At 34.6% G+C, this 18,897-nt stretch overlaps 1 protein-coding gene and 2 non-coding genes across 3 annotated transcripts; 2 read left to right on the forward strand and 1 right to left on the reverse strand.

Moving 5' to 3' along the window:
• Window positions 1–6,805: 6,805 nt before the first annotated feature.
• ponzr6 (plac8 onzin related protein 6) lies at window positions 6,806–12,266 on the forward strand. The gene is given in 4 exon segments (NM_001327905.1): window positions 6,806–6,867; window positions 9,561–9,687; window positions 9,957–10,117; window positions 11,819–12,266. Coding segments are annotated over 3 exon segments (456 nt in total). The 5' UTR covers window positions 6,806–6,867; window positions 9,561–9,575; the 3' UTR covers window positions 12,002–12,266.
• Window positions 12,267–15,154: 2,888 nt separating this feature from the next.
• Window positions 15,155–15,228, reverse strand: trnan-guu (transfer RNA asparagine (anticodon GUU)). The gene has a single exon. It is a non-coding gene; the product is annotated as a tRNA-Asn (tRNA).
• Window positions 15,229–15,760: 532 nt separating this feature from the next.
• trnak-cuu (transfer RNA lysine (anticodon CUU)) lies at window positions 15,761–15,833 on the forward strand. Its single transcript has one exon. It is a non-coding gene; the product is annotated as a tRNA-Lys (tRNA).
• The last annotated feature ends 3,064 nt before the right edge of the window (window positions 15,834–18,897 follow it).

The raw sequence follows: 18,897 nt of genomic DNA on the forward strand, positions 1-18,897 counted from the left end.
CCTGTGTGTGTTTTGCATTCTGTTTTCATTTCCGTCTGATTTCAGTTACGCGATTGATTGATGAATGGGGAATAAAAACGCATCGAAACTAGTAAAACTAAAACTTGTATTAAAAAAGCAATGATTTCATCTAGGACTTGCTTGTTAAAAGATCTTGCACAAAAAGACACATTTCACAGATTAAGTCAGAATTATTAGCCCCCCTCTATATTTATTTTCCCCAATTTATGTTTAAAGAAAAGCTTTCACACATTTTTAACACAATAGTTTAAATAACTCTTTTCTAATAACTGATTTATTTTATCTTTGCCATGATGACAGATAGTTTTCAAGATACTGTTAATTAAAGGCTTAATTAGGTTAATTAAGCAAGTCATTGTGTAACAGTGGATTATTCTGTAAACAATAAAAATAATGCTTAAGGGGGCTGATAATATTGACGTTTGAATGGTTTAAAAAAATGTAAAACTGCTTTTATTCTAGTCAAAATATTACAAATTAGACTTACTCCAGAAGAAAAAATATCAGATATACTGTTAAATGTTTTTGCCCCAGAAGATATCACTTGAGAATTATTTGAAAACGGATTAATATTTCACAAGAGGGCTACAAGTTGTTTTTTTGAACTGTATATGTAGTCTTTTACACTCACCGGCCACTTTTTTAGGTACACCTTACTAGTACGGGGTTGGACCCTCTTTTGCCTTCAGAAGTACCTTAATTCTTTGTGGCATAGATTTAACAAGGTACTGGAAATATTCCTCAAAGATTTTGGTCCATATTGACATGATAGCATCACGCAGTTGCTGCAGATTTGTCGGCTTCACATCCATGATGCTAATCTCCCATTTCACCACATCCCAAATGTGCTCTATTGGTTTGAGATCTGGTGACTGTGGAGGCCATTTAAGTACAGTGAACTCATTGTCATGTTCAAGAAACCAGTCTGAGATGATTCGCACTGTATGACAGCGCGTTATCCTGCTGGAAGTAGCCATGAGAAGATAGGTACACTGTGGTCATAAATTGCAATTCAGGTAGGCTGTGGTGTTGATACAATGCTCAATTGGTACTAATGGACCCAAAGCATGCAAGAAAACGTCCCCCACACCTTTATATCACCACCACCACCACCACCAGCCTGGCCCGTTGATACAAGGCAGGGTGGATTCATGCTTTCATGGTTTTGATGCCAAGTTTTGACCCTACCATTCAAATGTTGCAGCAGAAATCGAGACTCATCAGACCAGGCAACGTTTTCCCAATCTTCTATTGTCCAATTTAGGTGAGCCTGTGTGAATTGTAGCCTTAGTTTCCTGTTCTAAGCTGACAACAGTGGCACACTGTGTGTTCTCCTGCTGCTGTAGCCAATCTGCCTCAATGTTCAACATGTTGTGCGTTCAGAGAGGCTCTTCTGCATACCTCTGTTGTAACGAGTGGTTTTGTGAGTTACTGTTGCTTTTCCATCATCTGGAACCAGTCTGGCCATTCTCCTCCTCAATGCATTTGCGCCCACAGAACTTCCGCTCACTGGATATTTTCTATTATTTGGACCATTCTCTGTAAACCCTAGAGATGTTTGGTCTTGAAAATCCCAGTAGATCAGCAGTTTCTGAAATACTCAAACCAGTCCGTCTGGCACGAACAACCATGCCACATTTTAAGTCACTTAAATCACCTTCCTTCCCTATTTGGTTTGAACCGCAGCAGTTCGTCTTGACCATGTCTACATGCTACCATGTGATTGGTTGATTAGAAATTTGAGTTTACGTCCAGTTGGACAGGAGTACCTAATAAAGTGGCCAGTGAGTGTGTGTATTAATGTATGTATGTGTGTGTGTATGTGTATGTATGTGTGTGTATATATATATATATATATATATATATATATATATATATATATATATATATATATATATATATATATATATATATATATATATATATATATTTTTTTTTTTTTTTTTTTTTTTTAAATACAGTTTATTTAGCACTTAAAAAATGTACAACAGCCCTTGTCATGGATCTCCACTATATTGCCACAAAAACATGCGCTAAATTAAATCCCGATTTGGAAAGTTTATATTTTGATTAGGAAACAGGAAAATCATGATGCTTTGCAAACCACTGCTGAACTGGTCGTCATGACAAATATTTGGTCCATCTGGGAGTGCCTCGTACATGCAAATCAATCTCTCAAATCATATTTACGTTTCAGGTGCTTGAGCCATTTTGGCAGAACACTATACAGGAAACCATAACTTCCTAGTTATGATCTTTCTGTATATGAATGTTAAAACACAACTTCACAGGAAAACACAACTTCCTAGTAATTATCTTTTGTCTTTCTGTATACGAAAGCTAAAACACAACTTCATAGTGTAGTGCTGATCTTTCTGCATATGAATGTTAAAACACCTAATGGTGGTTTAAAAGCCGGGTTCAGATGTCAGTCAATTGTGTGCTTCAAATGGAGATTGGTTTTGTTAAAGCGAACTTGATCTGTGTGTTTGGTGATTTATCACTTTGCCCACTGTGCCATTAAACACACTGTTTAGCAGCCCTTTATGCTTTAATGCCCGCAGACCGGTTTTGTTCCAGGATGTGTTACATCATTAGAGCTACTGCGCACTAAAGACCTTTTCAAAGCATATCTGTCATCTCCACCTTAGGAAAATATCGGTTTATTTCCGAAAATGACTATAGACCAATATAAAATAATAGTTTGAGTATAGTATAGTAGTAACGCACATATTGACCTAATGCTTTTTAATTTGGTGTTTTACAGTTATCAGTGGTTTATTCAGCAAACACATTAACATTTAGATATTTTACACAGCTGATGAAATCGTAATCACATTTCAGAGTAATGACTTTACTTATTTATTTGTGGCTGATATTTTTAAAGGAATATAGTTCACTCAATACTGGAAATGTTCACTATTTGCTCACTATTAACTCCCTCAAGAGATTCCAAACCTTTATGGCTTTCTTTCTTCTTCTAGACACTAAAGAATATATTTTGAAGTATGTTGAAAACCTGTAACCATTGACTTATAGAAGAGAAAACAACAATAAGGACAAAATATCTTTTTCTGTGCACTACAGAAGAAATAAATCCATGAAATAGTGAGGTTTGAAAGCAAAGGGTAAAGAAATATACATAAATATCTCAGTTTTAATTTTTGGGTGCGCCATCCTTTAACTTTTTATAAAAAAAAAAAAGTGTGTGTGTGTGTGTACGTGTACGTGTACGTGTATCATTTTTTGGCTATTAAAGTTCCATGCCTTTATTTTTTCCTCATCTTTTGCAAAGTAATATGCTTTTATTTCAGTATATTACTGAGGTCCACTCTGTTTTACCAATGTCATCGTACTTTTGCGTTTTTAGCCCCACGTTGCTAGAATAATATTGTTGAAATCAGTTTCAGAACAAATTTATACCTGCTTATCATTGGTAAGATTATTAATAACCAACCAGAATCTACACTTTAGCAAACCTTTTAAACATGCTTACAATAAACCTAATGTTGATTTTGACAAGAATGAGAACATTTCATTCTTTAGAACAGGGGTCACCAAACTTGTTCCTGGAGGGCCGGTGTCCTACAGATAATCAAACGCACCTGAGCTAGCTAATCAAGGTCTTACTAAATACACTTGAAATATCCAGGCAGGTGTGTTGAGGCAAGTTAAAGCTAAACCCTGCAGGGACACCGGCCCTCCAGGACCGAGATTGGTGACCCCTGCTTTAGAACGAGCCTTTAAAGGTGCCATATGGTATTGGTTTTTAATTACTTAAATTGTGTCTGATATCTACATAGTAGGCATATGGCTTGGGTAAGCTCATTTATTACTGCATAAAATACCAAGTGGTGCTCGCTGCAGAGCCATTTGAGGAGAGCTGAGCTCCAGCTAGGGGGAGCTTAAGCTTGAGCTCCACCTTTTTTCCACTTCTTCTACGAGTGATGTCACTGGGGGTAGGGTTAGGGGTGGGGTTGGTGTACGCATTAAAACAGCTTACAGGAGGAGGAGCGACAGCTCATGCTCCCCCTCGCTGGAGCTCAGCTCTCCTCAAATGGCTCTGCAGCGAGCACCCTCTCTAAAATACACCTACAATCAGAAGGTCCATAATTGACCATATTTGGATCGGTCACTATTATTAATGAATTATTTATTAACTCTGCTCTGTGCACCTCTCACTGACACACACACAGAGCATGATATAAACTGAATACGAGCAGGATTATGCTTAATTGTCAAAAAACTATTTTAACAAATCAAGTAGATGCCTCGTTAAATCTCTTAATCTTAATAGGTGGAGGTTAATTTTACCTACATGTAGTGAGTACGCTCTTTAATATAAACCCATTAGAGTAAACTTTACTTATTTTGTTGCGAGATCTGTTGTGAATAAAGGCTAAATTATAATTAAACATCACAAAAGAGAGTAAAAGAGATGTATTGTGTTGAATTTTTAGGCTATAATTTCAAAGAAAACAAAGCCAGGAGGTCTCAACCTTTGCATGAACATGCAGTTGAGCAGAATGATTTGACACTATTTAGAATCTTCGTGTGTTTGTTGAAACATACACATCTAATTTCACTGTAAATTAACAGAAGAAACAGTTAAGCATCTTTTAGACCTCTTAGGAGTGAGGCTGAATAAATGTATTATATGTAAATACTGCATCTTGCATCCTTTTGAACATGTCTGGTGCAGTGGTTGCTCAGTAATGTACAGTGAACAATCTGAGCCTCTCATTTTCAAAACAAAAGTCCCATATATGTTGTAATAAAATTAAAAAGTGAAGGGAGGAACATCATTGTTTTCTCACGAGATAACATTGTGGCTAATCAAACGCAGCAGAAGTGCATAATAATGATCCCAGAGCTACAAATAAGTCTATGATTTCCTGATTTGTTTTATTTATTGTCACAACAACGGATAGGGTAGATTAATCAACATTCCCCAACAACGTAAATGTACCCAAATTGCTGGTTGTCCTTTAGCCAGCTGTTACAGGCTATGTCAAATATGATGGCACAGCTGCTTGCCAGGTCCGGATGAACAGCCTAAACTACAAGCAAATAATAAGGGCGTGCCCTGTAAGTCGCGTAACAGTCTGCTTTGTGTTCTGATTGGCCTTTTGTCCACAGGAGTTTTACACCAGTGGAATTTACATGAGAACGAGGAAGCGATGGTGTTAGAGTCTCACGGTATACTAATGCCTTGTTATTCGACTGTGCCTAAATATGCCCAGATTTTCTTTATAGGGCACCTTCAAAACTGCTCATAACAACCTGTTCAGCTTACCTGTATCCTGCTTAAATAGCAGGCAGCGGGTTTTGCAGTCAAAGTTGCAGTGTTTTATAAACAAGCTCTGTTTTATAAACACCATAAGACACTAGTTTGAATCGAACATGAATAAAATGACACTTTCACTTTTCACTTTTAAAAACAACACTGTGTCCCCAACACAATGTGTCTTAATTACACTCTAAAAATATGGGGTTATTTTTCTACCCAAATCTTGGGTTGAGGCTTTTGGGGTTTATTTTCAGAGTCTTTGGTAGTTTCAACCCAGCTCTTTGGGTCAAATCAACTCACAGCAGGGCCTGACTGGAATATCACATATTATGTACTAATTTGTTTAAATGCAGTGAAAATAGTGTAACATAAACGCAGATTCTTTGCATTTTCAGATGATTAAAATAAGATGTAGGCTCATAGCAGCCCTTAGTCAGACTTTTCTGAATTACAAAAATTTCTTACTAGCACCTTTTGTACACCTGTAATCAAAGCTGCACACCCCCCACCGTACATCAGTGATGCCGATTCCAAACAACACAATTGCTGGGTCATCTTTCGCAGGCATTTTTGGATCAAGTTAACCTATTGTTTAAGTAAAAAAATAACCAATTATTGGGTAGAAAAACAAACCATTTTTGGGGTTATGTGTTCTGTCCCATATTTACCCAGCAGTGGGGTTAAAAACAACCCAATTTGGGTAGTTTTTAACCCTGTGTTTTTTAGAGTGTAAATTACCTGTACCCTGCCTAAAAAGCAGCAAAAGTTCTGTTTATCTATCTATCTATCCATCCATCCATCCATCCATCCATCCATCCGTATATATATATATATATATATATATATATATATATATATATATATATATATATATATATATATATGTGTGTATATATATATATATATATATATATATATATATATATATATATATATATATATATATATATATATATATATATATATGTGTATGTATATATATATATATGTATATATATACATATTTATCTGTCCATCCATCCATATATATATATATATATATATATATATATATATATATATATATATATATATATATATATATATATATATATATATATATATCCATCCATCCATCCATCTTTCCTTCAGTCTGTCTGTCTGTCTATCCTACAGGCTATAATAGCTACATCAATGCTTATTTTTATTGCTGTTAAAAGTAAACAATCCCATATATGCTACTGTACTCAAAACACATACAAAGTTATTGAAGTTATTAATAAAATTTGGAATGTTTGATATTTATTTCAAATATTTAATGATGCATTTTAGTTCTTGGATCACAATACGTGCACCTGCTTCTATATTGTTATCATTCTTCATTCATAATAAAGCAGGCGTTGTATTAAAGCAAACATATAAACTGTGACGTATTCATATTCACATGTGGTCACGCAGATCGACGCTCCTCCTTCAGTCTGATGGGTTCGGTTTTTTTTTTTTTTTCTTCTCCTTCTTTTGTCAACAGCAGTGCATCAGCAAGCACTGCTCCACACCCTCTGAAGACCAGGCTGCAGGCAAGTACACCAGTCTCTTAACTTGATACACTGGAAAAACTTTGGTTGAATGTTATAAAAATGTGACCAGCAGGTGTTATTGATGCACTTAAAAAAAAATAATATGACAGTCACAATTTTTATGTTAATTTAACCTATTTTCATGAGTTAATCAGGTTTTAACTAGGTTTTTAAATGATACAAAGTTTAACTTGATATTTTAGTCAGTTTAATTGATGTAAGTTAAGATGACTGTACATATTTCCAGCATTTACACTGTCAAACGCTTTGCTAGATGTTTTCCTTTTGTGCAATTGGAGACGTAGGGAGAATTTACAAGTAAAATGAAGAGGAAAATTTTGAAAATCAATTTCCCTGAGCTCACTTATGTGTTTTTTTTTCCTGGTCATCACTCCATTATATTTCATCCCTTCTTGCTTTAGCTCTTTTATTGCTCTTATATTCTGGAATAAATATGTAAATGTGCATCGTGTTCCTCTTTGCTGGGGTGTGGGTTCAGAACAGCCCTGCAGGTGGGGAAGGGATGGGTTTTTCGATCAAATTTCTGTTAGGAGATATTATATCATGATGTTATCGTTTCAACTGAACGTGATGCAAGGGAAAACCTCTCTGCTGCAGGCCACAAATCTTTACACGTTAGCTTGATTTCAAAAGATACAGACTTGGAAAGGACTGAAGCTTAAATGTTTGTTCATTTAAATACTCCTTTTCTATGTAAATTTGCACAACCTTTTTTTTCTTGCAATGCTACTCTCGTAAAGGTTTTACTAAATCTGTTTCCTTTAACAGTCATAACTTTTTATTCCACAGAAGCTTATATATAAAGGAAACCGTTCTTTGGATTGTGAAAATATTCTTTACGCTTTTACACAAACAATAGTTATTTTATGAAATCTCTCACTAAAAGGTCATGTGAACTTCCTGACACTAAGCATGCTGCCCTCATAAATACGTGTTAAAGCGCTTTCCAATGTCGTTTTGATATATGATTATGTTCTTTCCATACATTTTAGCATGATTTGTTTCGTTTTACTTGTTTTTGTCAGTAATTTTAAGCTCAACTAGAATGCAAATATATGTAAAACCAGTGACTTGTGTTTTCTGGCAACAAGCTGCCTTTGTAAATATTGGTTAACATTAGCTGTGAAGGGATTTATTTGCCAACTCAAAACGGTGATCCATCAGAACAAGCTAATATATATTACAATTATAATAAATATTATTAAAATTATTAATGTTTTTGTTGTTATGTGGAAAATTGCAATAATAATAATATATTAATTTTTATAATATTGTTGTTGTTGCTTTTGTTGTTATTAATATAAATAATTTTTATTGCTATTATAATTATTATTATTCAGTTAGTATTAAAAATATGTTTAAATGTGTGTGTGAAAAAAAAAAGAGAATTTTTGTATTTTTCTTATAAATATTGATAAGCTAAAAATAATTAACGGGGTTTGGGGATTTTTCCACAAGTTTTCCCAGATTCTTATAAGATTAAAAAAATTAAATACATGAAAAAATAAAAATAAATATTTCAGTATATTTCTTCATTACAGAAGAAAGAATTTTTCTGACATTTTTTTCCATGTGTTTCATATTATTGTCGCACTAGTAAAGATGTGTATGTTTTTAAGATTATTATAGTAGTAATAATTGTTTAGTAACAATTTATAATAATTATTATTATTATTATCATTATTATAATCATCATCGTCATCTTCAGTAGTAATAGTAGTAAACATGCGTTAATTTTCATTAGTCAGTGTATTTTGTTTTAAAAGTAATTATCTGATCATCTTTTACATTAAGTAATTATTAGTGTAATCAGATTACAATTAGTAGTCAGTAATTTATGATCAAATACTTTTTAAAAGTAACTTACCCAACACTATCATTTTTAATAACAATTTATCATTATTATTATTATTATTATTATCAGCAGCAGCAGGAGTAGTAGTATTAGTAGTAAATATACGTTAATTTTCATTAGTCTGTGTATTTTATGTTTTTAAAATTAACTTCAAAGTAAAGTAATAAGTAATTAGTCATGTAATCAGAGTACAGTTTGTTTACAGAGTACAGTTTACAGAGTAATAGTTTGAAATCTATTACTTTTTAAAAGCAACTTACCCAAAACTGATGTTTAGTAACAACATTATTATTATTATTATTAATATTATTATTTATATTATTACTATCATCATCAGCAGGAGTAGTAGTAGCAGCAGTAGTAGTAGTAGGCTAGCAGTACTCAGTTAAAACAGTTGGGTTTAAAATACCCCAACATGAAACCCAACTATAGGTTATTTTAGCACCTTCCCAACTATGTTTTTTTGAAACCCAGTGCATTGGGTTATATAATTTAACCCAATGCATTGGTTTATTTTGATTAAATGTTATTTTTCCATTCTGGTTTTACTATCGCTACTATTAGTAGGCTATTAATTAAACGATTATGGCTGTGTAAATAAATAACATACAGTTTGCACAAATATCAAAAATGCTTTATTTCCATTATATTTTAAATTCCAGACACTTTTCTTCTAATAAATTAAAAATCACAAACAACAAAGAAACAGTTGTATAGTTGTAGTCGTCGTTGTAGTCACAGCAGCAGCAGCAGTAGCAGTTGTAGTTGATTGAGTTGATTTTCATGAGTCTGTGTGTTTTTCAATGTGTTTTTGCAGGTTATCTGAATAGTCATGATGGCTCAGGCAGTAAGTGTCCAGCCGGCGACGGTGGTGGCCACTGATAATGTCAAGCTGAACCAGTGGAGCAGTGGTGTGTGTGACTGCTGTGAAGACATGAGCATCTGTAAGTATGAGCCACAGACACAGAGAGAAGAATATATATATATATATATATATATATATATATATATATATATATATATATATATATATATATATATATATATATATATATATATATATATATATAYACACACACACACACACACACACACACACACACACATATATATATATATATATATATATATATATATATATATAAAATGTTAAAAAATGAACTGAGTGTGAACATGAGTTTCAGCTGAGCGGATGATGGTTTTCTTGTGTCAGGCTGTTGTGGTTTCTGGTGCGCGTACTGCCTGATGTGTAAAACCAGTGAGGATTTCGGAGAGTGTCTCTGTCTCCCCCTGCTGGAGATTTGCTTTGGAGGCATGTTGCATCCTATTACACTCGCCATGAGGAGCAGTATGAGGGAGCGGTACCACATCAGGGTAATTACCATGCTGCTTTGCAATTTTATATTGTAATCTGTTTCGAAATATAATGTATGTGTGTGCTGACAAAGCTGAATTTTTATCAGCATTTCAGCATCTTCAATGTCACATGATCCTGAATAATTTAGTGTGATAATTTGGTGCTGAAGAAACATTCTTGATTTTATATAGATAACACACGACCAAAAAATAAACACTGAAAAAATAAAACATGATACCATTTTTTTTTTCCAAAGGAACAGTATTTATTATACATATATATGTTTCCCAGTTATGGGTTGCAGCTGGAAGGGAATCCGCTGCATAAAACATGTGCTGTATAAGTTAGCTGGGTCTGCATTTCTGTGTGGAGTTTGCATTTTCTCCCCGTGTTCGCATGGGTTTCCTCCGTGTGCCCTGGTTTCCCCCAAAGTCCAAAGACATGCCCTATAGGTGAATTGAATATATAATTACTGTGAAAGACTTTTCTGTCAGTTTAATTTATGAACCGAGTGCTTTATGACCAGTGTTGAGTGTAATTAGTCACACTAGTTACTGTAATTAGATTACTTTTCTGAAGAAAAAGTATAGTAAGCGATTACTTTTAATTTCAGATCATTTCATTTCAGTTACTTGTAATGTATATGCCTTGAATAGAGATGAATTCAACAGTTCTGGATAAATCTATTTCAGAATCACGGAGTACAGATTTTGCAGAATAATTTTATTTTTCAGCTAAATAAGGTGTAATAGTAAATATGTTTTCAAACACAGTCATTTAAAAAAAAACATTTATAATGACGTAATTAGTATTTCATTACATTTCTGAAGTAATTTACCCAACACTGCTTCACTTTAAAAAAATGCTGGCTTATTTTAACCCAAGTCTGGGTGTAATACTGACTTTAACAGTTTAAAATTAACAGTTAATTTTTTATTAAATAAATAGGATAAAATTTAACTCAATGTTTAGGTTAGTCCCTATTTTACCCAGTTTGGGTTTAAATAACCCAGCCATTCTTGTTGTGACCATAGAAAACATGATAATATGAATAAAATTGTTCTTATATATTTTATTTTTAATGGATCAAAGGGATATACATTTTAGATGCTTGTAAAAACATTGTATATATGTAAAGAGTGCAGCAGTGATCATGTCAAAAACCTTTGGCATCAAATTCACCATAATCTTTTAATATTTCTTCATTAGTTTTTAAGCTTTTGCTTATGCCTTATAAAGCTCTAACAAATATCTTAACTCTCCATGTGAAAAAAAATGAATACGAAAAAGCTCCCAGAACCAACTCTGCTGAAAAAATGAGCAGCCACTTTAGAATATTTAAATGTGGTCATGCAACTGGCCCTTTACATTTCCTGCTAGTTATCAAACTAAGTCATAACTGTCACAAAAGACAATTCAATCACAACTTAATGTTAAAACAGCTATCATAACATTATTTATCAATATGTGGCTCTCTTTGAATTTTTGAAAGCTATAGAAAAATGTAAAACAGGAAATAGGTTGGGCCATTGTTTTTGTTTACATCCCTCAAAATGGCCTATACTGTTGCACTGTATTATAACTCTACATCAAGTTTTTAGATGCACCATAACTAAAAATAAGTGTGCCTTCATTTTGAATAAGGCTATTTTTAAGGCAAATTTTGCACTAATCAGTTTTGCATCACATCAGATGTTTTTTTTTCCTCCTTCTTGAAGGGATCAATACAAGATGACTGCTGTGCGGCGACCTGTTGTCCAGTGTGTGTCTGGTGTCAGATGGCCAGAGAGCTGAAGGTCCGACAGCACTCTCTAGTGGTCATCAACCCTGCCGTCAGCCAAGTTCACGCCGTCAATGTGGCCTACCAACCTCCTCAAGCCATCAATCCTGCCTACCAATAGCCTCAGTGCCAACATTTATCCTCAAGACACCCCAAATGCCTTTTGTTTTGCTGAAATTGCATAGTGCTGAATAGACATTATTTCAATATTTATACCTAAAGTCTAGCTATATTTGCCAATATGTTTACTGAATGTGAGATTATATTATATTATATATATATATTTAGTAATTTTCTCTAAATGCAAAATGCCAAATACAGTTTTGAATATATTAAGTGATTGAGTGTACACATATTTAACTAAATAAATAATATATTTCCACATAAAGCTGTCTGTGCATTCCTGTTTAAATATATCATGATCCAAAAGTTTTGTGTGTTGAAAGGCGCAGATTGTAATATTCACAGCTAGAGGGCGCAAATTCACAACAAACAAAGGCATAGCATAGAAGCTATGAGAAATCATGGGAGTTGTTGTATTTATTAAATCCCCTGCAGATGCATGAATAAAAGGGTTTTCAAAATGTATTTTGGTTGTATGGAGTAGAGTCAGGCCCCGTTTACAGTAGTGCGTTTTAGTTTTAAACCGGTGCTGTAGAATAAAAACGATCCACGTCCACACTAGCGATTTACCCAGCGTTTCTGAACTGCTCTCTGTCCACACCAAAACACTGAGAACGCACATCGCGTGACCACACACACACAAACTCTCGAGCAAGCGCTGCAGCCTATCTACCCAGATGAGAGCTCATCAAGCTTCTCCCGCTGGATCTAATCTCACTATATTTATTAAACGTGATATTTTATTCATCTTGTTGTCTATATCTAACGACATATTCCCCGACTTTGGTCATTGTAATCCATTACTTGTTCTCAGGTAGCATGTTTTGGCTGAGCGCAAAGATAAGTTAATAATTAATGTAGCCACGTAGCCTACATTCTGTATATTGACTGATCGCTTGCCTTTATTTCCTATAATGTATAAACTTATTGTATGTTATACTTTTATAATGGATATTATCAATTATTAAAACTGATATTCAGCAAAAGAGAGGGTGTGTTTCTTATTTTACTGAAATTGAAAAGAGGCAGTAATTTTATAGGCTCCATTTTGTTATAAATATTCACACAGTGAAGATGACGCTCGTATATGCAGCACAACTCCTCAACATTTCTGCTGTCTGTTAAGTTGCTAATATCAAAATGAAAATAGGCAGTTCCTTAAATTATGTTTTCATTTTATTGTTGAGAAAGTGAAACAACGTAGCCAGGGTGATGTGAATGAAGTTATAAAGTACACTGTTCCCTTTGAAGATTTACCCGTATCCTGGGTAGTCTGTTTTCCATATCAAACTGAGGGGAAACTACAGCCTTGATTAAACTTGCAAAGTCTGAACTTACAATGAGAGGATGCAGGACTGAACTGTGTGTGTAGGCTACTTAATAATGTGGAAAAGCCCCAATCAGAGAGGCGAATGTCGGCAACCCCGCCTCCGTTTTTAGATGTCTCCGTTTTCCCCCATCCACACTGAGACGGAGCAGCAGCATTTTAGAATGAAAATGGCCTCTTCAGCGTTTCCAAAATGCTACGTTTTCGGTGCTCGAAAACTCCGGCCTAGTGTGGACGGATGGCGTAAACGTAGCAAAACTTATGTGTTTTAAAACGAAAACGTATTAGTGTAAAAGGAGCCTAAGGCTTAAAGCCATCAAATTTAATGAAAAGAAACTGCTGAAACAATTGCTGGTGTGAAACAAGTGTGACAGCATAAAAGCAGTGGAACTTTTATTATGCCACAGTCAGCTGCTTCCAGACAGGATCACATGAAGAATATGTTAAAGGATTTTCTTTTCGTTTCCCTGTTTTCCATATAGGTCCATGCCAAATTTGCTTATTTCACTAAATTTTAACATTCTTCAAACCATTTAGGATGACACGCAAGTCAGCAAACTAACAAAGATAACACTGTTTAAAGGTTTTTAAATATTTTAATGAAAAAAATTACATATTGTGCCTTTAACTTGACAAACTCAAGTGTGTGGTGTGAACTGATGATCTTTTTTTTGTGTGTGTGACTTGACTGTTAGCCTGTCCAAACAGTCAACACAGAACCCCTGTGTGACTTTAGTGAGGCCTGAAATTGGTCATATGGGAATTTGGAAATAAGGACTAACACAAAGAAACACGGCTGATGTTAACAACAACTGCAACAATAACCAAATCCATTTAACCATGCATAGAGTAATAGTAATATCCTACTCCCATACCTTTTTGGGTAACTCCACAGAAATATGATCTTTAGCTATCTTAATGGCTATGTACACTGATGCAGGGGATGCCACAGTAAACAAGGAAAGAAATGTTATTTTATTTAAAAAAAAATTAATTAATTAAATCCTGGGTCAGATACAAACATTATAAATCCTCCACAGGCGGGCAGTCGTGTAACGTCAAGATCTCTTCTGTCATAATATTTGGATTTCTATGTAAAGCTATCTAAAAATTACGATTTTACTTTGCCATTATTACTTTTACAATTGTTTTGAGTGTACATTTACCTAATAAGTCAAAATGCGTTTTGAAATCTAAATAAACTGAGCGGATACGAAATTCCGCTAAAAGCAGATCGCTTTACGTCAGCGCGTCAACACCGGCAGCACGCCGACGACATCCTGGCTGAAGCAAGAGACCAAAAAGAAGGTAATTAACGATGGAAACGGGAAAGTTGCACTTTAAGTGCTACGATAAGAGAAAATATCGTTTTGCCTTTGTTTATTGACAAAGCTTTGTCAAATTAACTACCCTTCCTTATTTTGATTGTAAGTTAGGCCTAAGTTAACGTACAGCCTAAGCAACAAAACGGGTAATGTTACGGGCATAACTTATGTGTACTGTTTTAACGTTAATATTCGTTGAATTTATGTGTATGATATATAATGTTTACGTTTTCAGTCTTATAAAAACTGTATACACGTTAGTTTTCGAGCTTAACTAACATTAATAAACAAGTGTATTTACGTTACGATAGTGAAGTACACTCAATCAACGGTAGGAGGGTCTGAAGAGGCAAAATTGCTAGATGAAGAAAAAGCGTTGGTCAGTGCCCTCGCTGATCTTATACTTTGATGCACGATTAATAATTGTAACGATAAATAATTCTAGCTTAATAAAAATAAAAATATCTCGTCCCTGGGTGGGCTCAAAATAAAAATATCTCGTCCCTGGGTGGGCTCGAACCACCAACCTTTCGGTTAACAGCCGAACGCGCTAACCGATTGCGCCACAGAGACAGGTAGCACGGACTATTTCAAGGCCAACCATAGTGTTACTATAGTGAAACGTTGCACATGAGTTGATCATTACTTTAATCATTATTCTACAACGCGGTCACAGTAAATTACAAAATGTAATCATTTTAATCAGCCTACAGTGGTAAACATGGTGATTTATTATACTTTCAATACCCCGTTATCTTTTGCTCCTCGGGATTATCTGTATTTTAAGTTAACGTTACATGATATTAGCATATGCACATTATACCTTTTCGGCGGGATTTGTGTTTGAATAATTCATGTTTTGTCATCCTGTTCCTCTCCGTTTACGTTAACGTTAGTTATAACGTTAAGTTACGTATGAGGAACAAACACGCTCCTTATTTCGTACATTCGTAAAGTTGTTCTTCAACTTATTCGACTATAATTCGCTCTGGAGTAAAAAAAAACAGTAAATTGTGTTATTTTTGGTATAAAGACAAATATATTGGTGCCTCTTTGGTCTGTGGTATAGCATCTAAAAAAGTTAGCGGCCAATGTCCACCATGTAGCCCGGCTAGCTCAGTCGGTAGAGCATGAGACTCTTAATCTCAGGGTCGTGGGTTCGAGCCCCACGTTGGGCGAGTAGCTTTTATCCTTATGTAATCTCTGGATATTATTCATAGTCAATAGTCATAGGTAGGGCCACTTTTATGTGAAATAATTTTGGGAGTATCATAACTAAAAACTTATGTGAAATAAAAATAGTAGGTTTTACAATGCAAATCCATCTAGATCTACTTATTTTGTAAACAACACATTTATAATATAATATATCCATCTATTATAAGACAGAAAATATTACTTTACAAACTATACTGTAAATAAATACTTTTATATTAGTCAATAGTATTACTGAAATTATTATAAAAACTGAATAAATATAAATTTTCACAAGTACAAATCTGCAGATTTCTGCGGGCGCAGATTCTGTGAAGGCCTAGTCATAGGCTACTGGGCGAGTGAATATAAAGGAAGTTGCCCAGCAAACAATTTTGTGTTTAATAGGTGTGTAATAAACATCTAAACGAAGACAAGGCTAAACTTGAGCTTTCCGTAAAAATCTAATAGACATCTTAAGAATATCCCAAAACTAGACTAATCGACAGATTAGACAGACTTTATATGTGTAGTCATTCATTTCTGTTTATTTGATGTCTAGTTTTGGCCTATTCTTAGACGTCGATTAGATTTTCACTGACAGCCTAAATTTAGCCTGGTTTTAGCCAAGACGACTATTTTTAGATGCCTATTAAACCTCTCTTAAAAACACAAAATGCTTGCTGGGTGGGGAATTATGATTTACATTTATTCATATGGCAAATAAATAAAATATTATGAATTAAATGTGACTTTCAAAATAGCAACAGTGAATAAAATAGCACTTACAATGTTAAAAGCAGAAGAAAATCAAATGTAACAAGTTGTTTTTAGGCAATTTCCCCCCCCCCCCCTTTTTATTTATTTAAATAGTCAAAAAACATACATGAATCAACATAACTAACAACACAACATAAATATAAACAGTGCGTTAACATTGTGCACAAATAAACAAAGACAAATAACAACAAGAAAATGAAGACAACATCAGTACAATACAAGCAAAACCTGTCCGCATCAGCATCATTTTGTCCACTTACAGTTACATTTGGCTTTGTTAATAATTTATGATATGACACCACATGGCAGTGAACTTGGACCCAGAACCATTTAAATTAGGGCTGCACAATTAATTGTAAACAGATTGCGATCTCGATTCGACCCCCTAGACGATCTTAATCCAGCATGTCTACGATTCTGTCAAACATATTTTCAAGTTCAGGAGAGAAGCAATGGTGGCCACACAAGTCTTCACATTGTTTTACATACGTTGTTTAGCAACATGGAAACCTCCAAATGGTGTTGAAAGAGTCACATTAGAGCTGCACAATTAATCGTAAAAATATCACAGTCTCGATTCGACCACCTAGACGATCTTAATCCAGCATTTCTACTATTCTGTCAATCATATTTTCAAGTTCAGGAGAGAAGCAATGGTGGCTGCACAAGTCTTCACATTGTTTTACATACGTTGTTCAGCAACGTGGAAACCAACGTGGAAGGAGTCACTTGCTGTGTTTATAAGATATAATTCACCTCAAAATTGTCATTTCTGTCTTCATGTAATGTATTTCAGACCTGAAAAATCACACGTGACGTGAGCTGACCGTCATCTGTTACCACAGAGAGGGCGGTCGCGCGTGCCTCTAAATGAAGTCTACTTTTGTGAACAGAATCTGCATAAGCTGTGAATTACAGGTAATAATGTTGCAAATAACATTCAGTTTTCGGCCAAAAGTGGCCGATCTGTTTGGCGAAATATCTGACTGCGTGTCACTGCATCCCCAAGGACTGTTTGGCGAAATATTTGACTGCAGGTCACTGCTTATCAAACGACTGAAACGATATAACTAGAGAAACCTCCACTGTGCTGAGCGAGAGCGTTTCTCTACTGAACAGCGCAGCATCGATGACGTAAGCGTGCCCAGGCCCGATTGTAGTGTGAGTGCGGGCCGTTGGCGGAGACGGGAGACGGGACAAGCGTGCTTTGGCCCGGTTCGAGGCAACTATACATAGTGTGAGTACGGCCTTAGTGAACAGAACCTGCATAATTCTTATTTTTTCCAAACTAAGGAAATGCAACACATCATTGGCCCACTGTTTAAAACAAGACGGAAATGACTATGATTAAATGATCAAATGAATAAAACAAGCATCTTGACAAAAAGAAGTAAAGGCAATGCAGTCCAATTCACTTTTTTTAGGCAAATTTTTAAAATAATTTTTAGTTGTATTAAATATGTCTCGGCAGAATAAATGTATGATGATTGAAGAAAATGAATGACTGTTGGTGTATGTGTGTTAGAGAGCAATTTAATATGAAGTGGAATATTTGGCACTATTTGGGATCCTAATGTTATGGTAATGCTGTTCTATAAAAGGGTTACAGTGATAGACATGTTATGGTAATTTTGTAATCTTGTCAAATAACATTTTTCATCCTTTCAGTTTTTCTTCTTTGCATACAAACTCTAGTTTTGGGCTCGCTCATTGTATTCTTGCTGAGTGAATGGAGGGTGTTCACACCTAATGCAATGAGGCTGATAGACTATTATGGACGAGAACAAAATGTACAAAGCCTTAGACAATGTAGTGTAGTGCAACTGATAGTAGGTTAAAAGTAGCCGGTTTTATTCATTTTACAATACATTAAAATTGGCACAGTAATTATGTTAAATATGAAAAAAATTAAAGGTAGATTTTGCTAAAATAACTTGATCTTTATACATCAGAAAAAAGAAGCTATTAGTAGAGCCATGTGAGCTGAGTTACAAATACAAGAAACCAATCAAACTGAATAAACATCTCAGCAGAAAGAAGACAAAACCCCCATTTTAAGAGAAATGAAACCATAGCCGGGGTCGTCTACACAGCTTTCACTGTAAAATGACCCATCAGATCGGCCAGAATCTGCATACCATCTAAAACCAATCAAGCTCAGCTATCAAGGTGTGAATGTCTTTTTTGTTGTATTTGATATTCACTGGCATGCAACACTAACCATTAAGTCAAGTGTTTTTTGTTTTTTTTTGTGTGTGTGTGTTGAAT

The sequence above is a fragment of the Danio rerio genome, chromosome 7 (genome assembly GCF_049306965.1).
Source record: "Danio rerio strain Tuebingen ecotype United States chromosome 7, GRCz12tu, whole genome shotgun sequence".
In the NCBI taxonomy this organism is placed as follows: domain Eukaryota; kingdom Metazoa; phylum Chordata; class Actinopteri; order Cypriniformes; family Danionidae; genus Danio; species Danio rerio.